This window comes from Nyctereutes procyonoides, unplaced genomic scaffold, assembly GCF_905146905.1.
Source record: "Nyctereutes procyonoides isolate TBG_1078 unplaced genomic scaffold, NYPRO_anot_genome, whole genome shotgun sequence".
Classification (NCBI taxonomy): domain Eukaryota; kingdom Metazoa; phylum Chordata; class Mammalia; order Carnivora; family Canidae; genus Nyctereutes; species Nyctereutes procyonoides.
In genome coordinates, this window is record NW_026575082.1 from 24,903,869 (window position 1) to 24,918,465 (window position 14,597).

At 44.9% G+C, this 14,597-nt stretch overlaps 1 protein-coding gene across 9 annotated transcripts in view; it reads right to left on the reverse strand.

The window, feature by feature from the left end:
- Window positions 1–14,597, reverse strand: part of LOC129514492 (formin-like protein 2) — a 260,042-nt gene that overhangs the window by 13,432 nt on the left and 232,013 nt on the right. For all 9 annotated transcript variants that reach the window (XM_055333106.1, XM_055333109.1, XM_055333107.1 and 6 more), the window contains 9 exons: window positions 13,800–13,901; window positions 11,744–12,056; window positions 11,201–11,410; window positions 6,320–6,444; window positions 5,003–5,205; window positions 3,232–3,466; window positions 1,865–1,933; window positions 1,666–1,746; window positions 560–689 (listed from right to left, as the gene is read on the reverse strand). In XM_055333106.1, the coding sequence (XP_055189081.1) occupies window positions 560–689; window positions 1,666–1,746; window positions 1,865–1,933; window positions 3,232–3,466; window positions 5,003–5,205; window positions 6,320–6,444; window positions 11,201–11,410; window positions 11,744–12,056; window positions 13,800–13,901 (1,468 nt within the window). The remainder of the gene's footprint in view (window positions 1–559; window positions 690–1,665; window positions 1,747–1,864; window positions 1,934–3,231; window positions 3,467–5,002; window positions 5,206–6,319; window positions 6,445–11,200; window positions 11,411–11,743; window positions 12,057–13,799; window positions 13,902–14,597) is intronic.

Here is a 14,597-nt window from a genome sequence, read left to right on the forward strand (position 1 = left end):
CATTCGACCATACGCCGGATGAGAAAGCGTGGGCTCTGATCCTATTTCTATCATGTTCTACCCATATGACTGTGGGCAAGCTATTTAACCTCTAAATGTGTCCGTTTTCTCACCCGTAACACGGGGATACCACTACGTACCTATGTCAGAATCACTTGGTGAGTTAAATGAGAAAATTCGGAACTGCTATGGCTCAACCCCAGGGGAAAGTACTGACAACTGAGCATGGCACAGACTCCAACTGAAGTGTTTCTTGGGGGCTGATGTTCAGGTGCTCATGCTCGTACTCTAACGACAGCAACAGACTAGGGAAAACGAATGGAAGAGGGCAGCTGCCCCAGGTCCGGAGCCCTGACCCCTTAGACAGGACCCAGGGAGGCCTCCCTCATGTCCCTGGAGCTGAGACCACCAGGGCCCACACACTCTAGCCAAGAGCTCCGGACTTTTTCCCATTGCCTCTCCAAAGGCATTCCGAAGAGGGGTTAAGTGGGGGACGGTTCCCCCAGGACCCTGATGAAAGGCATCTGCTACTCAAGAGTGACACGAAAAGCTGAAGTACCTGCAGCAGCTTTCTCCACATAGTGAAGCTCATTATAAAACAGGGACACTTGGTGATATTTCTCTTTCACAACGTTTGAAATATAGTGCAATAGTGTCTGCTTTCGGTCTGTTGACTTTGTATCTAAGAGCTGAAAACAAAAGGAATGTGGGTTAGAGAGAAAGAGGATGGAAAGTGTGCCACCCAGACGATGTCCTCCCACTCAGAGTAACTGAGCACAGCACCCTAAAGTGGGCAGAAAACACCCCCATGGGAGGGCCAAGCCGGACATGTCCTTGGCTAAACCAGCCCGCCGACTTGTAGGTGACCATAGGACTTCTCGACTAGGGGATACATCCAACATCAGGGAGGATTCCAACACGCATCTCTACCCACCTGAAAGTGCCCCATCCCGCATCTGCCTCCCCTGGCTTAAAGGCAGGAAGCCCCCAGTTTGGAGCTTTCCCAAGTGAAAGAGCAGAGGAGTGAGTGTGAACCTGGCAGGTATACAGGTACTCCCTACAGGGCAGGACTCCAACCATGCGGTCTACACGTTTAGCTCAGCTCTCTCATTCCTCAGCCTCGATGACACCCAGTAGCTGAGCTTACCTAAGCACATGACCCTCTCAGGCCAGAACTGGGGCTAACTGGACACCCCCTACCAAACACCGTGTCTCCCCATGGCTCGGGACCCAACCCACTGCCCAACCTTCTCACGTGGAAGCCACGTTAGCCCCACACAGCTGTGGGGGAGAGGATTCCACGGAGGATTTCCTCTAGTCCTGTCCATGTAAGTCAGATGACTCAGAAGAGTTCACCCTATTGTTATAGTTAATAATTTTCTAAAATGTTGGATCTTTATATTATTATTTGCAATTATAAAATAAATACAGCATCCATAATTCAGATTCCTGAGGAAAGAGTCCCAGAGATGGAAACACTGGGTCAAAAGGCATGAGGATTTTTAAGGCCAGAAAATGTATACCAGTTGATCCTCCAACTACCAGATGATCTTCATCAAAACATCCCACCCCCATTCCCAAGAGCCGACTGTTCACTCTGGGACTTAATCTCTGCTGGCTGTCCTGTCTCTTATATAGCTGTTGCATTTCTTTTAGTCCACTCACCAGATCTAAACTCTGAAGTTTAAATCCGTAAACTGCGCCTCGTTTACTACTATTCATATAGTTTCCAAGGGCCAAGATGATCTGCAAAAAAAGAGAGAGAGAGAGACGGACCCATCAGTACAGCATCCCAAGCACTCCCAAGGAATGCGTCTGAAAAGTCAGCACTTCCCTACATGTATAGAATGAAAACTTCACTTGCCTCCAGAATTTTCTTGAGTTTCTGGGACGACTTTATAGAGACAGATGCTGCTATAATTGAGTGCAGTTGCTAGATTCCATTCAAAGGAAGGAAGAGGAGGAGGGGAAAAAAGAAACATGTTAAAAATAAGACACTCTCTAATTGGAAACTAAAATCTAACAAAGAAGAAAACAGATCTTCATTTAGACCTTAAGGGCTTAACGCTGAGATTCTATTTTTCCTCAACATTAACAAATTAAAGTTGTCCTGCTAGGTCTTAGGTAACCATATCATTACATGCAAGTTCTTCTCCCAAAGCAATTGAAAGAAGAAATGTCAGAACTTACTTATCACAAAACCTGTAACCAATGAGACTCAGAGCTAGGAGTCAACAGCATCTTCTAGCACAACTCAATTCCCTTCCCACCACCTCGATTCGTGTACAACAGTGTAATTTTAAATCAATGGAACTGTCCAGGAACGAAAACGAAACAGCAAAGGAATATAATCACCCTCCAGAAGTCCTCAGAACAGGTTTTGTTTTTTTAAATTTTTTTTAATTTATCTATGATAGTCTCTCTCTCACACACACACACACACACAGAGAGAGAGAGGCAGAGACATAGGCAGAGGGAGAAGCAGGCTCCATGCACCGGGAGCCCGATGTGGGATTCGATCCCGGGTCTCCAGGATCGCGTCCTGGGCCAAAGGCAGGCGCCAAACCGCTGCGCCACCCAGGGATCCCCTCAGAACAGGTTTTGAGTAGACACGCTACTGTAATTAGTAATTAACAAAAACTTAGAAACTAGGAAAGAACTACTTATGATATTTATGTTTACAATATCCTTAAGTCTCTGCCAGATTAGCACACAGAAACAAGAGCTGGCTGGCACCGTTTCTCCATCACCACAGTGTACTATAGCAAAGTTCCGAGGAAAATGACTCCTATAGTAAATTTATAATGTTTTAATGAAAGGCAATAAGCCTGTTCATTAAAGATATGGGATCATTTTTAGAAAAGGAAAGTAACATTTTCAGTCTTGCCAACCCATTCAGAGGACTGGTATCTTCGGGAGGGGGACAAGTTTGAGAAAATGATTTTCCTGGGCATATGTATCAAAGTGGGAAGCTGGAGGACATCTGTAGACACAGAAAATGGCATTCTAAGGAGAATAGCAATATGGGTCATGGAGATTCACCATTTTCACATTTAGTTGGCATACGCAATGTGAAAAAAAATTGCCAGAATAAAAACACAAACTAGAAAGTTCTCGAAAGGAGTCTGTAGAGTCCATGAAGTTAAGTGCAATTCTGGAAGAGACTTAAAAGGAAAAAAATGATCCTGTAGCTGTTTGGACTCTCTCCCCTGCCAGAGTTGGTCCACTCACTGGAGTCAGCATCTGAATGCTTTCCGTAAAGTTCCCAATGAAGGCCATGATGGTCATCTTCTGCATGAGTCTCTCAATTTTACTGAACTGCATCATGAACCGGTCTTCATCTGACAAGTTCTCCAGGGGCTTCCGTTCCCGCTCATAGAGCCGAAACACTTTCACCTCATTCTCAGTTGGCAAGAATCTCATCAAACATTCTACAAAGTCTACGGGCAACGTCTTCAAGTCAAATCTGAAGACAGATGTGGACAGGTCAGTGTTAGAGAGAAAATCTCCTACCCTTTCAACCGCACCACCATTTGGCCCTGCTCCTCAACCACCAATGCAATGAAATGCCGATGTCTACAGCTGAGCTGCGAAGATGCCCCTTGGTGCTGGCTGCCAACAAGTAGCTACAGTGGTCCTTCCTGAGAACCCAGACCTCATCCCAACAGCCATGCTCAATTTTTAGCCTATTACTGTAGCTCCAAGTCTCCAGAAATCAACAGTAAATGACATGAAGAGCAAGAAGGAACGCTGAAGCATCCGATGGTTAAGTCAAGGGCATGGTTTTTAAGGCATATTAAGTACTTCTAATTAGGAAGATTGAAATTATACACACAACTTCAGACTATCTGGTGAACTCTAATATTTTTCAATTAAATCAACAGGCTGGGATATTTTTTCTTCTTTAGAAAAAAAAAGATCCACATGCCTGTACTAAATGGATGTTTTGGCTTAGATGCATACCTCCATTGAAGGTATGTCAGGTCTTTTTGGATATATACTCAATTTGAGAAAAGGAGTATTTGCTACAATCTCGATTTTCTTCCCTGGACAATCTTTGTCCAACAAAATAATAGAATTACATCTAACCATCATGATAAGCACAGTATATACAGATTAAAAACTAGAATAAAAAAATAATAAAATAAAAACTAGAATACCTATCATGTTCTAACATCAGAAATCAGAACAGAATATAGGCTACACTAGATTATTGGATTATGATCGCAACGGAGGACATAAAATTGAACAAATGATTTCTGAGGATCTCGTATCAAAATTTATGAAATACCAATTTACAGTGAATTCATTCCAATATATCTAAAACATTTGTTCCTTATCATATGAAAGTCATCATGACCACAAGAAGGACGGAAAGATTCCTCTCACAGAAAAGTAAATAAAATGAATGCCTCCTCTGCAACTCAAGGATAAAAAAAGAACTGAACTGTAAAATTTCCTGAAAGCTGCTAAGAGAAACAGGAATCACATTCCTATTGTTATGAATTAAAATATGCATCTGTATCACATTTGCATCTGGCATTGAATCATATCATTCCACAAATGCCATCAAATTTGTATTCAACAAATCCTAGAGAGAATTCAGATACTCCAGAGAAAACAGTCTCTCCCTTTTCTTAGCATCTGTGATTCTCCGCTCCTCGTAGGTACTCGTGGCTATAGACATACAAGAGAGCAGACCAAGTAAAGAAACGATGTCACGATCCAGTTGTTATCCTTCCAAAGTAATTATCACTGTGACACAGCACTCCCCGGGGCACTTCCAGCCTCCCTCGTGAGTGCCAGCGTTCCATTCAACTCTGAAGTCACACGTGTGTAACAAAGGGAACCTCCGGTACGTGAATATCAAGAATTGCTCCATTTTTATCTTCTATCTTGCCCTTCTATGGAAATATCTCTGCTATCTACCAATCATAACTTATTTTCATTTTTATCCTAAATTCAACAGAAAATCAAATTTTCCAGAATGCCCTGAACTTACATGTGTATAGCTTTACATATCTCATCGGCTGTCTTTCCAGCTTTCCTTAAAGTTATGGCAAGATTTTTGGCCCGGTTTGCTTCTAGTAATGTCACTTTGTTTGATCCCTTCTGTGTTATCTTCTGTTTGCTTGAAGAAAGATCAATGGCAGGACCTTGGGCTTTTGTCTTAAATATTTCCTCAAATTCATCCACGTTTAAATCCTGGAGAGGGATTAAACAGGCAAGTTGGATTACTCTTAAAAATTAAGTCGAGGAAAAAAAAAAAATTAAGTTGAGGGACGCCTGGGTGGCTCAGCAGTAGAGCGTCTGCCTTTGACTCAGGTCGTGACCCCAGGGTCCTGGGATCGAGTCCCACGTCGGGCTCTCTGCATGGAGCCTGCTTCTCCCTCTGCCTGCATCTCTGCCTCTCTCTCTCTGTCTCTCATGAGTAAATAAATAAAATCTTTAAACAGAAAAAAATTAAGTCGGGAAACCGTTTTGACAGTTTCTTAAGCATCAAAGAACTTACTCTTTCTACTTAATACTTGCCTTTGATCATGGCTTGCTCTATTCTCCTATTTGTGCTATGACGTGGCTTAGGCCACACATACAGCTATGAACATCTAAAGTGAACGGATTCCAACTGGACAGTTCAGCAGCTTTTCACTAATTACCTTACAGGGCTGACCACACAGAATAAAATCTATTAAACCAGATCGAGTGTGATCATTGAATTCTTAATCACTTAGAGTTCAATAAAGGTTTTTTTTTTCTTTTTTATGCCTTTTTATAAATTAGGCACAGGGCTTTTGTCAGATACACGTTTTGTGGCATCCACTGAAAATAATCAAAACCACTCCATAGTAACATAATTTTTAATTTATTTTTATTTTTTTAATTTATTTTTATTATTTTTAAAAGATTTATTTATTCATGAGAGACAGAGACAGAGACAGAGAGAGAGAGAGAGAGAGAGAGAGAGAGAGAGAGAGGCAGAGAGGCAGAGACACAGGCAGAGGGAGAAGCAGGCTCCTTGCAGGGAGCCTGATGTGGGACTTGATCCCTGGACTCCAGGATCACGCCCTGGGCCAAAGGCAGGTGCTAAACCGCTGAGCCACCCAGGCATCCCCGTAACATAATTTTTAAAACAGCTTTGAAACCACCTTACAAAACAGTGTCCAATTTTGTTCTCTAATATTAAACATTCTTTTTTTCCTTTACGTGGAGGCATTTAAAACACTAGCATTTTATCACTGAAACTTCCAGATTCGCAGAGCACCCATTTGAGCTCTGCTCCCAGACAGCCCTCCTTGTTTCCAACCAATGAGAAAGGTACCTCTAGAATTCGCTCATCATCAATCTCGTTGAAGACTGTGCCGTTGATCTGATTTGGCTTCAGGGCAACCCAGTTAAAAACTGGCATTCTGAATTTCGTCTTGATTGGCTTCTTAATTTTCACAGCTACAGAAGTCAGAGAGGATGAAATTAGGATTCCACCAAAAACCCATGACCCTCAAGAACAATCAGAGAACAGTCCTTGAAGATGACAACTTAACAATGGAGGAACACAGGCAAGAGGCGCCCAAGTGTTTTTAAAACAGAAAATATCATGCATGGCTTTGGCTTGAGCAATTTGAGGTCATTATCTGGTTGACTGATACAACACTGTGCTCAATTCTCCAAGAGCCAGGGGTTGATTTTTATTTTTATTTTTTTAAATGCAGGCAAATGGATTGCTCCATTACACTCACAGTGTTAGGACAACACGTAGGACAAAGTATTGGGGAGCAAAAATTATTAATGATCTAAGAAGAGAGCAGAGAGGACTACTCAGTGACACTAGTGAGCGAGAACTAGATTTTGAAATCTTAAATTCTTGGTTCTAGAACACGTATTTCCAAACCAATTTTAAAAGATGATCAGAGACTGCAGGTAGTGGCTGTCTAAACCACCAGGAATGTAATGTCAAGAATGCTGGCTTTCTGCTAGAGCAATACGTTCTTGTGGACGATTTTGACAATGGGAATTATATTGATGCTGAGTCATTCCAACCAGACCAAGGGCCAGGAACAGCTCAAAGTAAAAAATATTTAAGATGACAGAAGGGGTAACTCAGAAATCAGGATTAGTATTGCTTTTTGAGAATGGCCACAGTCCCTTCCCCTTCTTTAGGGAGCAAGTTCTCCCTAGGAGTCAGCTACATGTGACTAGAAGGCAGCAATGGACCCGTTAAAACACTCTTAATAGAGAGGAAGGGATCTATCCTTGAGGGGTCAGGTGAAGAACTGCCAAGTCCTCTTACTTCGGGGAAAGGAGCTAAAAAAATGAAATTCATTTAAAATGCCATTAATTAATCACACATCATAAAGAAGTCTTCCCCAACCATCTACATGTGTACCTTCTTAACCTGGGATGCCCACCATACTCTTTGGGAGCTCCACTATTTGCCATCATTAGTAAGGGAGGGAGAACTATGGTGCCGAACAAAATAAACCCAAACACACTGGGCTTTCACCTGGCTGCCTGCCATTCCTCCAGAGTTACGAGGGCCATATAAACAGCAGGAATGTCATCTGATAAATCCACACAAGAGCATGCAGGAACACAGAAAGACAGCTTTTGCCAAACCAGGCCTTTCCACCGCGACACCTTGGGCCCCACCACCCAACAGCGTTGGACTGCTTGCCACACTTCCCTGTGGTCTACACTGCCCAGGAAAACCCATGTCCTCTGTGGGACAAAGGAACAGACCTTCCCCTAGTCTGACATTTGAACGATGCAGAGGGAGAAAGAGGGAGCAGGGGAGAAGCTGTACCCAATCTTCCCACAATCTGAGCTGGCGGGTTGGCGCCATTGGGGCCCACCATCCATCCCCGGACACCGCCGGCCTCAGGACACTCATGAAAGTGAAGCCATCTACACCATCCTACTTTTCACTCGTCACCAAGATTAGGAATAAGCCTGAGATCAGAACACGGGCAAAAAATATCATCTTCAGAAAGGCTGTCCTGACTCCAATGGGGCAATGGAAGTGGTGACAGGAGGACGGGGCCTACAGGTCACCACGGGGACTCCATGTCCGCAGCGTTCAGGCTAAAGGCAGGGGCTCTGTGTGGGTGTGTGTTCCATGGAGACAGCTGGAGACCCGCGGGAAGGGCCTGGAAAAGCAGCACCTGGCAGCCTGTCCTTATTATGCGGAGGAACTATCCGTTCTCCCCCAGAATAACTCTAAAATCCTTCTAGAGCTGAGGCCTTAGATTCAGTTACGACAATGAAACTAAAAGGAAAAAAAAAAAACCCTCCTTTTCTCTCTGGGGGAAAGGAATACAGCATATGAAATCCAGGTTGCCTGCTTACAGAGCCAGCATCTCTTCCACTAAATCGCATGGGCAAACCTGGCACAACGGGGAGACTTCCCGCACACACAGGGTCAAACTACAATGGTTCCGCATAAGATGGAGTGGAAAGATGTTAAGGCACAGTGTGACCAACAGAACATATGGCAAACACTCAACACACTCAGAGAGGAGCAACCTACAGAAAAGCTTGATTGGCCCATCTTTTGTGGAAGCAGAAAGAACAAAGAAAATACAAAAAAAAAAAAATAGATATGGTTAGAGTCAAGCCACTCGGCGGTTCGCGCACTCTCAGCAGAGAATTTCATGCTTCTTGGACACATTTCACAAGGCAGCAAGGAGCCAAAAATTCCCTTCCATTCGGGCCTGCCTTGAAGACTCCCTTATTATTTTGTTTTTAAAAGTAATCCTTTTTAGAAGAGGGGAAAAAATGATTTCATTATAGTGGTTCGCAAACAGCCGTACTGAGCCGTGCTAGGTATTCTGTGAGACATGAGCAACGTGTTAACGAAAAATAATCAGCCAAGTACAGATTCTCATTGTGAACCTGCAAAGCGCGTTTCCCCAAAGAGAGGGCAAAGGTCATAGGCTGCCCTGTGGTCTGTCACAGGCGACCCAAGGGGGAACCAGGAGCCAGACTGCTCTGGCGCATATTTGAGAAAGTAAGCCTAATGCTTACATATACATCCCACACTATGTATTTTCTCTTTATAAGATGCAAAGACAACTAGATAAAATCAGGGAGGCCGTTCAGGTCCCCTGGCTTAGCCACCACACACATACCTGCTTACCTACTGAGGAGGTAGGTCATCCTGTTGCCCATGGATCCGAGGCCCTAGCAACGCCCCAGGCTTCTGGGCTCCAGGAGGCCTCAGCGTCTCACCTCAGCTCTGTCCCTTGCCTCTCTGGCCACCCTGATTCTGTCTGGCCTCCTAAGTCCGGGGAGGAAGTTGCCCAACACGTTGGCAACACATCTCACAAGATGTACTACATGATGGTCTTACGATCCTTAGATCTTATAAAACAGAACATCTTGTAATTGTTTAATGGACACTTATGGCGCCAAAGGGAAGTTTCTTAAATCCCACACACAGTCCTCTATAAATGGTGTAAGACACCAAGGGGACAACTTCCAACTGCAGCAACCCTGAGGGCAGCAGTGGGTGTCTGGCTGAACAGAGAGTTCTGCACTGTAACGCTGAGCCCATCAAGACGGCCTGTAAGTTTTTAAAATTAAGTCATGGGAAGGGCCCAGTCAAAGAAAAAAAAAAAATAACCATAGAGGACAAGACCCGCACCAAAGGGAGCCCCGGACCTGCACATCTCAGCTTCGTGCCAAGGCAGTTCTGAGTTCTAGGTGGGAGCTCAGGTGAATGAAGTGGAGACTCTCATGTTAGATTTGGCCAACGAGGGAGGACGTGGTGTCAGACAAGACACCTGCCATGGTGAGTGCTCTCAGGGCGCTCCGCGGAAAGCCTGACCAGTGGACCAGGTCCACAAGCCAACTATGGGTTTCCATATTCAGTGGCTGAGGGAAGCCTGTTGATGGAATGGATTCCTGGGGCTTGTTAAGAGGTTTTCGGTTTACATTCCAAAATCCAACAGTTCCACAATGACACACCTTCAACTTTTGTCCTTAAGAAGCAATAAAAGTTCTAGAAGAAAGTAGGAGATACAGGGTGACCCTGAAAAGTAGCGCGAAGTCACTGGACTACTTTGAACATGACTTTCAATGGCGATGAGCAATGTGTTAACGAAAAATTTGTTTCATTTGTTGTTTGTTTCTTTGATGATTTTATGGACATTGGGGAGGAAGTAAGCACCACAGATTCGGTGTGGAACAAGGCTGCTCTGGGCAGATCTCTGGTGGCCAAAAGGGCTTCAGGCACCAGGATGAACCAGTCCTGACGACAGCCCAGTACAGCTGCAGATGGGACAGTCTGAGGGACGGAGCAGGCAATCTGGGAACCTCTTACAGCCGAGACGTTGGACGAAAGGCTCTGAGAACGATCACACCTATCAGATGGTAGTTCTTCAGGGGACCTAAGAGACCTCATAAAGGGAGTGCACAGGGGAGCATGCAGAATTATCTGATGGCGCGGGAAAGCTCAGAGCCATTCAACACGCCAGGGAAACGCTCCGTGATGGGAAGATGGCCTGTGGTATTTTAGAAAAGAGTGAAAAGTCACTTTGATGAGTCAAAAATCAAAACCTCTATTTCAAGGCATTAGAACAGTTTTCTTCCTCCCGCTGCACCCCGTCATTTCTGGCAAGGTGGGGATGCCACACTCTGTCCTGGTTAGTGGAGGGCAGCGCACAGGATTCAGGCATCTCGAGGCACAGGGACACCGCCTTTGGCAACTCTTGAAGCTTCGGTTCCACTAGAGTGGATTCTGATGTCTTCAAATGCACAGAAGAGATGCCTGGAAGTCCACATCGGGCAAGTGCATGGAGAGGCGTTTCTGCCTCTGGTAAGTGACGCTGCACGGATCTTCCAACCACAGAGGCACGTCTGTGTCAGGACGGAAGTCAGTACGCTTCTGTGACCAGCTGTCCACAGGTGCTTGAGGAATTCACGTAAATGCACCGACCCTAAGAAGGTAACTTGTCTTTCTTCCCTCTTCTCGGTGGGGAGAATGAAAAGTGGGAAGTTGGGAAAATCGGAACTCCCTGCTAGAGAGTGGGGGGGGACACCCCTGCTGTGCCTAACTTTCCCCTTTCCCTGCTGCATCAGCAGGAATGCTCCTATATTAGGAAGGGGGTACATGGACGTGCAGGGGACCTAGACTTTCAAAGAAAGGCTCTGGAGGTAACACAAATGTTCTTACACCAGTACCTGGGTCTTAATTCTGTGCTCTTACCTGCTAATCCTGAGTTGAAAACCACTGTGGGTGAGGACGTCCCAGGCAGCGGGGGTGCAGAAGGAGGAGGAGGGGGAGGTAAAGGAGGAGCTGGCACCGTCTCAGCTGCAGGGCCTGGGAGGGGAGGGGGCGGGGGAGGGGGGGGAGGAGGCGGGGGAGGGGGAGGCGGCGGCGGTGGCGGCATGGGTGGCGTTACTGGACCGTTTTGCACTAGTGAAAAAGAAGAAATGAATCGCCTTTGAACACGGGCACGGCTTCACCTGCAGGATGTCACGTGCACAGAACGTATCCAAACTCAAAACACTGAAGAGGACACAGGCTTTTTTTCAAAGACTAGAACATCCCCTCATGGGCAAATAAAGGATACACTGCAACACATGTGAAATGAAGCTTTATAATCTTAGTCTCAAAATGCAAAAAGTTTTTTAAAATCAGTAAAAGAACAGGCCGAAAAAGCAGACAAAGGACAGTATCGGGCGGTGGATAAAAGAAGAAATACAAATAGGCTGATACTGTCTCAGTTCTCCCACCGAGGCTTCTTACCTGCTTCAGGTGTCTCTGACGATGGAGGTAGTGGGGGGGGTGGGGGGGGCAGTGGTCCCGAGGAGGTGACCCCGGTTACCGGTTCCACAAAGTTACCCACTGCTGCTTCTGACCCCGTGGACAATGTGCCAGAAGCCACCACTGGCAGTATGGCAATGTCCCCATCCCCTTTCTTCTGAATTTTAATGGTCCCTTGTTTCTCCAGTTCGTGAATCTTTTTTTCCAGGGTAGACTGTCTTTGAATGGCCTCTTCTTTTTCTTTGACCATTTTCCTTAATGTGTGAACCTGGGTATTTGCATCTTTGTAGATTTCCTGCAGAGAGAGTCCACAGTCAAGGGTTTATCATCACATGACATTCATACCTGTTACCATCACACTGGCAATCTGAGGACCAACCAAATTAACCAAAAAATAATAATAATAATAAAGAAAGAAAAAGAAAACTCCTACTCCTGTGTACCTAGGAATTCTATGGCACTCAGCCAGGTCCTACAAAGCCCCTTTCTTATCAATTGTTCATTGGTGATGCACACAATCGATTCTAGCAATTGCTGCGGTCAATATAGTTCTTTCCATTAAGAAGCACGGCTGACTCCATCGTCCCGGAGGTGGAGAGGAACAAGGCACAGAGAGGACCCAAAAATAATTTTATAGCTGACTTTGGAATACCCTGAGGGTATCTGGGTGGGGCAGCATGCTTTCCTTTTATTAATTTAAAAATTCAAAAAAAAATAAATAAAAACTCATTGGTAATTCCTAGATACATTATCAACTAACAGTGGACAAAAAAGGCCCTGAATCAGATTTGGATAGAAGTCAGACTGGGATTAAAAATCTGCAAAGCATGGAATAATCTCCTCATGAATACGCAGGGTTATTCTGTTGAGCGGGTTCCTCTGGCCTTCACCACGCGCCCTCGAGCCGGCTTAGGACAGTAGTCCTAACGGTCTCCATCCGAGACGGGCTTAGCCGAACAGGCCAATGCTTCCCTCTACTGATGACTTAGTTCGGTCTAGGTTTTTAGCAGAAAACAAAAAAGTTTCAATTTTCAATTTAAATGCCATCCCCGTTTCTCTTATGAGGGGCCCGCCGAGGTTCCAGTGAAAGGGTTTTATGGGACTCGCTCGCCGGGTCTTGTACACGTGATCTCTCGCCACAAACCGCCAGCAGGCAGGGAAACATTCTTCACACCCTGTCTATTATTAATAATCTGAGAGTCTGACTTGAATTGAGTCCATATGCTACACTTTGTCTCGATGGCGTGCCAAAAAATAAATTTCCTAGAGTTAACCGCAGGAAAGTCGGAATATCAAGCAACACACGCAGACACGATAAGCATCACGTGAAACGTGCCACTTCATCGACGATGGGGTGAAGGCGGCCGTGTGCCTGAAAGCCCGCCCAGCGTTCGGGGGTTTTATGTTCTGTACAGGTTTAAGCAGACGGAGGGCACTCCATAAATACCTGACACGGAAGGTAAAACAATGCTAAGGCCAAATAAAATAGCTGGGATTATCTGATAATAAAATGGATCGGTTTTGCTCCGGCTTTTTTCTTTCTTTCTTTTAAAATTGTTTTGGTGAACCTCATTTGGTCTGGCCTGTGTTGATTTCACCATTTCCATGGCAACCACCAAATCTGGTTTCAAGTAGAAGTAAAAAAAAACAAAACAAAAAAATAAAAAACAAAGACGTCTAAGCCCTAATAAAAATAAATAAGTGGCATGAATTAAATCCATGCCGTGTTGTTATTTCCAAGTAAATGGGTGATCCACTGACCTAATCAACTCAGACTCGTCCAGATGGGAAAATACTGTTGCTCTCAAAAGCTGTGATAAGGAAGTACTGACCCTCAAATTATTTGATTGCACACACATGTGCACACACACCCTATCATACTTTTCATCTGAGTATCGCCTCTGAAATGGTTCCAATAAATGTGCTGCATCGATGCATTCCTCGGACATGAACAGACTCCACATCCTACTAGGCTAACGCCAGCGGGCGCACCTTCCCTGCATTGCCCATCTGGGCCGGCTGTCATCAGCACACTTACTCGAACAACATCCAGCTCCTTGTTCCTCTGCATGAGCTGCTTTTCCAGTTCCACGATCTTGGACATGGCTTCATTCTCTGTGTCTTGCAGTTTTTCGGACAACTGTAAAGGTTTTAAAAGGGAACCTATGTCACGACACACAACCATTCTCATCAGGTCCTCAGTTCTCAGAAAGTGGAGCTCAAAAACGATCAGGGGCCCATCAGAGTCCTGCATGTGTTCCACAAGCTATTTTCTGGAAACGTTAATATTTATAAGATTCCGAATACATATTTGTTCCTAACAGGAGTTAATAATTTATACATGATCCTTAATAAACTCATTTGTCAGCTCCCTGATATTCTGAGGATCACCATGCATCTCCCTCTGTTTCTGTAGCAGCTGGCAAGGGTGTGAGGAACAGCAGGTGAGGCAAGAAAGAAAGTCCACCTTTCCCTCCCTAAGAAAAGGCCATTTAGGCAAAAGCTTCTGAAAATTACTGGTCTGCAAACTTGGTTCTGTTATTATTGAAAACCAGCTGAAAAAACAGTACTGCTTGTTTTGACCCGAACTGCCCCAATAATAAAAGCCATTTGGAGGGGTGGTTCAAACAAACAGGTGGCCGGCTACAAAAGTGGGTTATGTGCATATGGTCATGCGATGCAGACCGAGGCTTCTAGAGGAACACAGGGTGAACCGTGTGTTAAGTGGTTACTTTTACCACAAGGCTCTGAGAGTGAGCAACCTCAGATTTCTCACATTTCACTGGAAATGATCACAAGAGATCACAGGTAAGGAAAACCAGGGAGGCAAGATGAG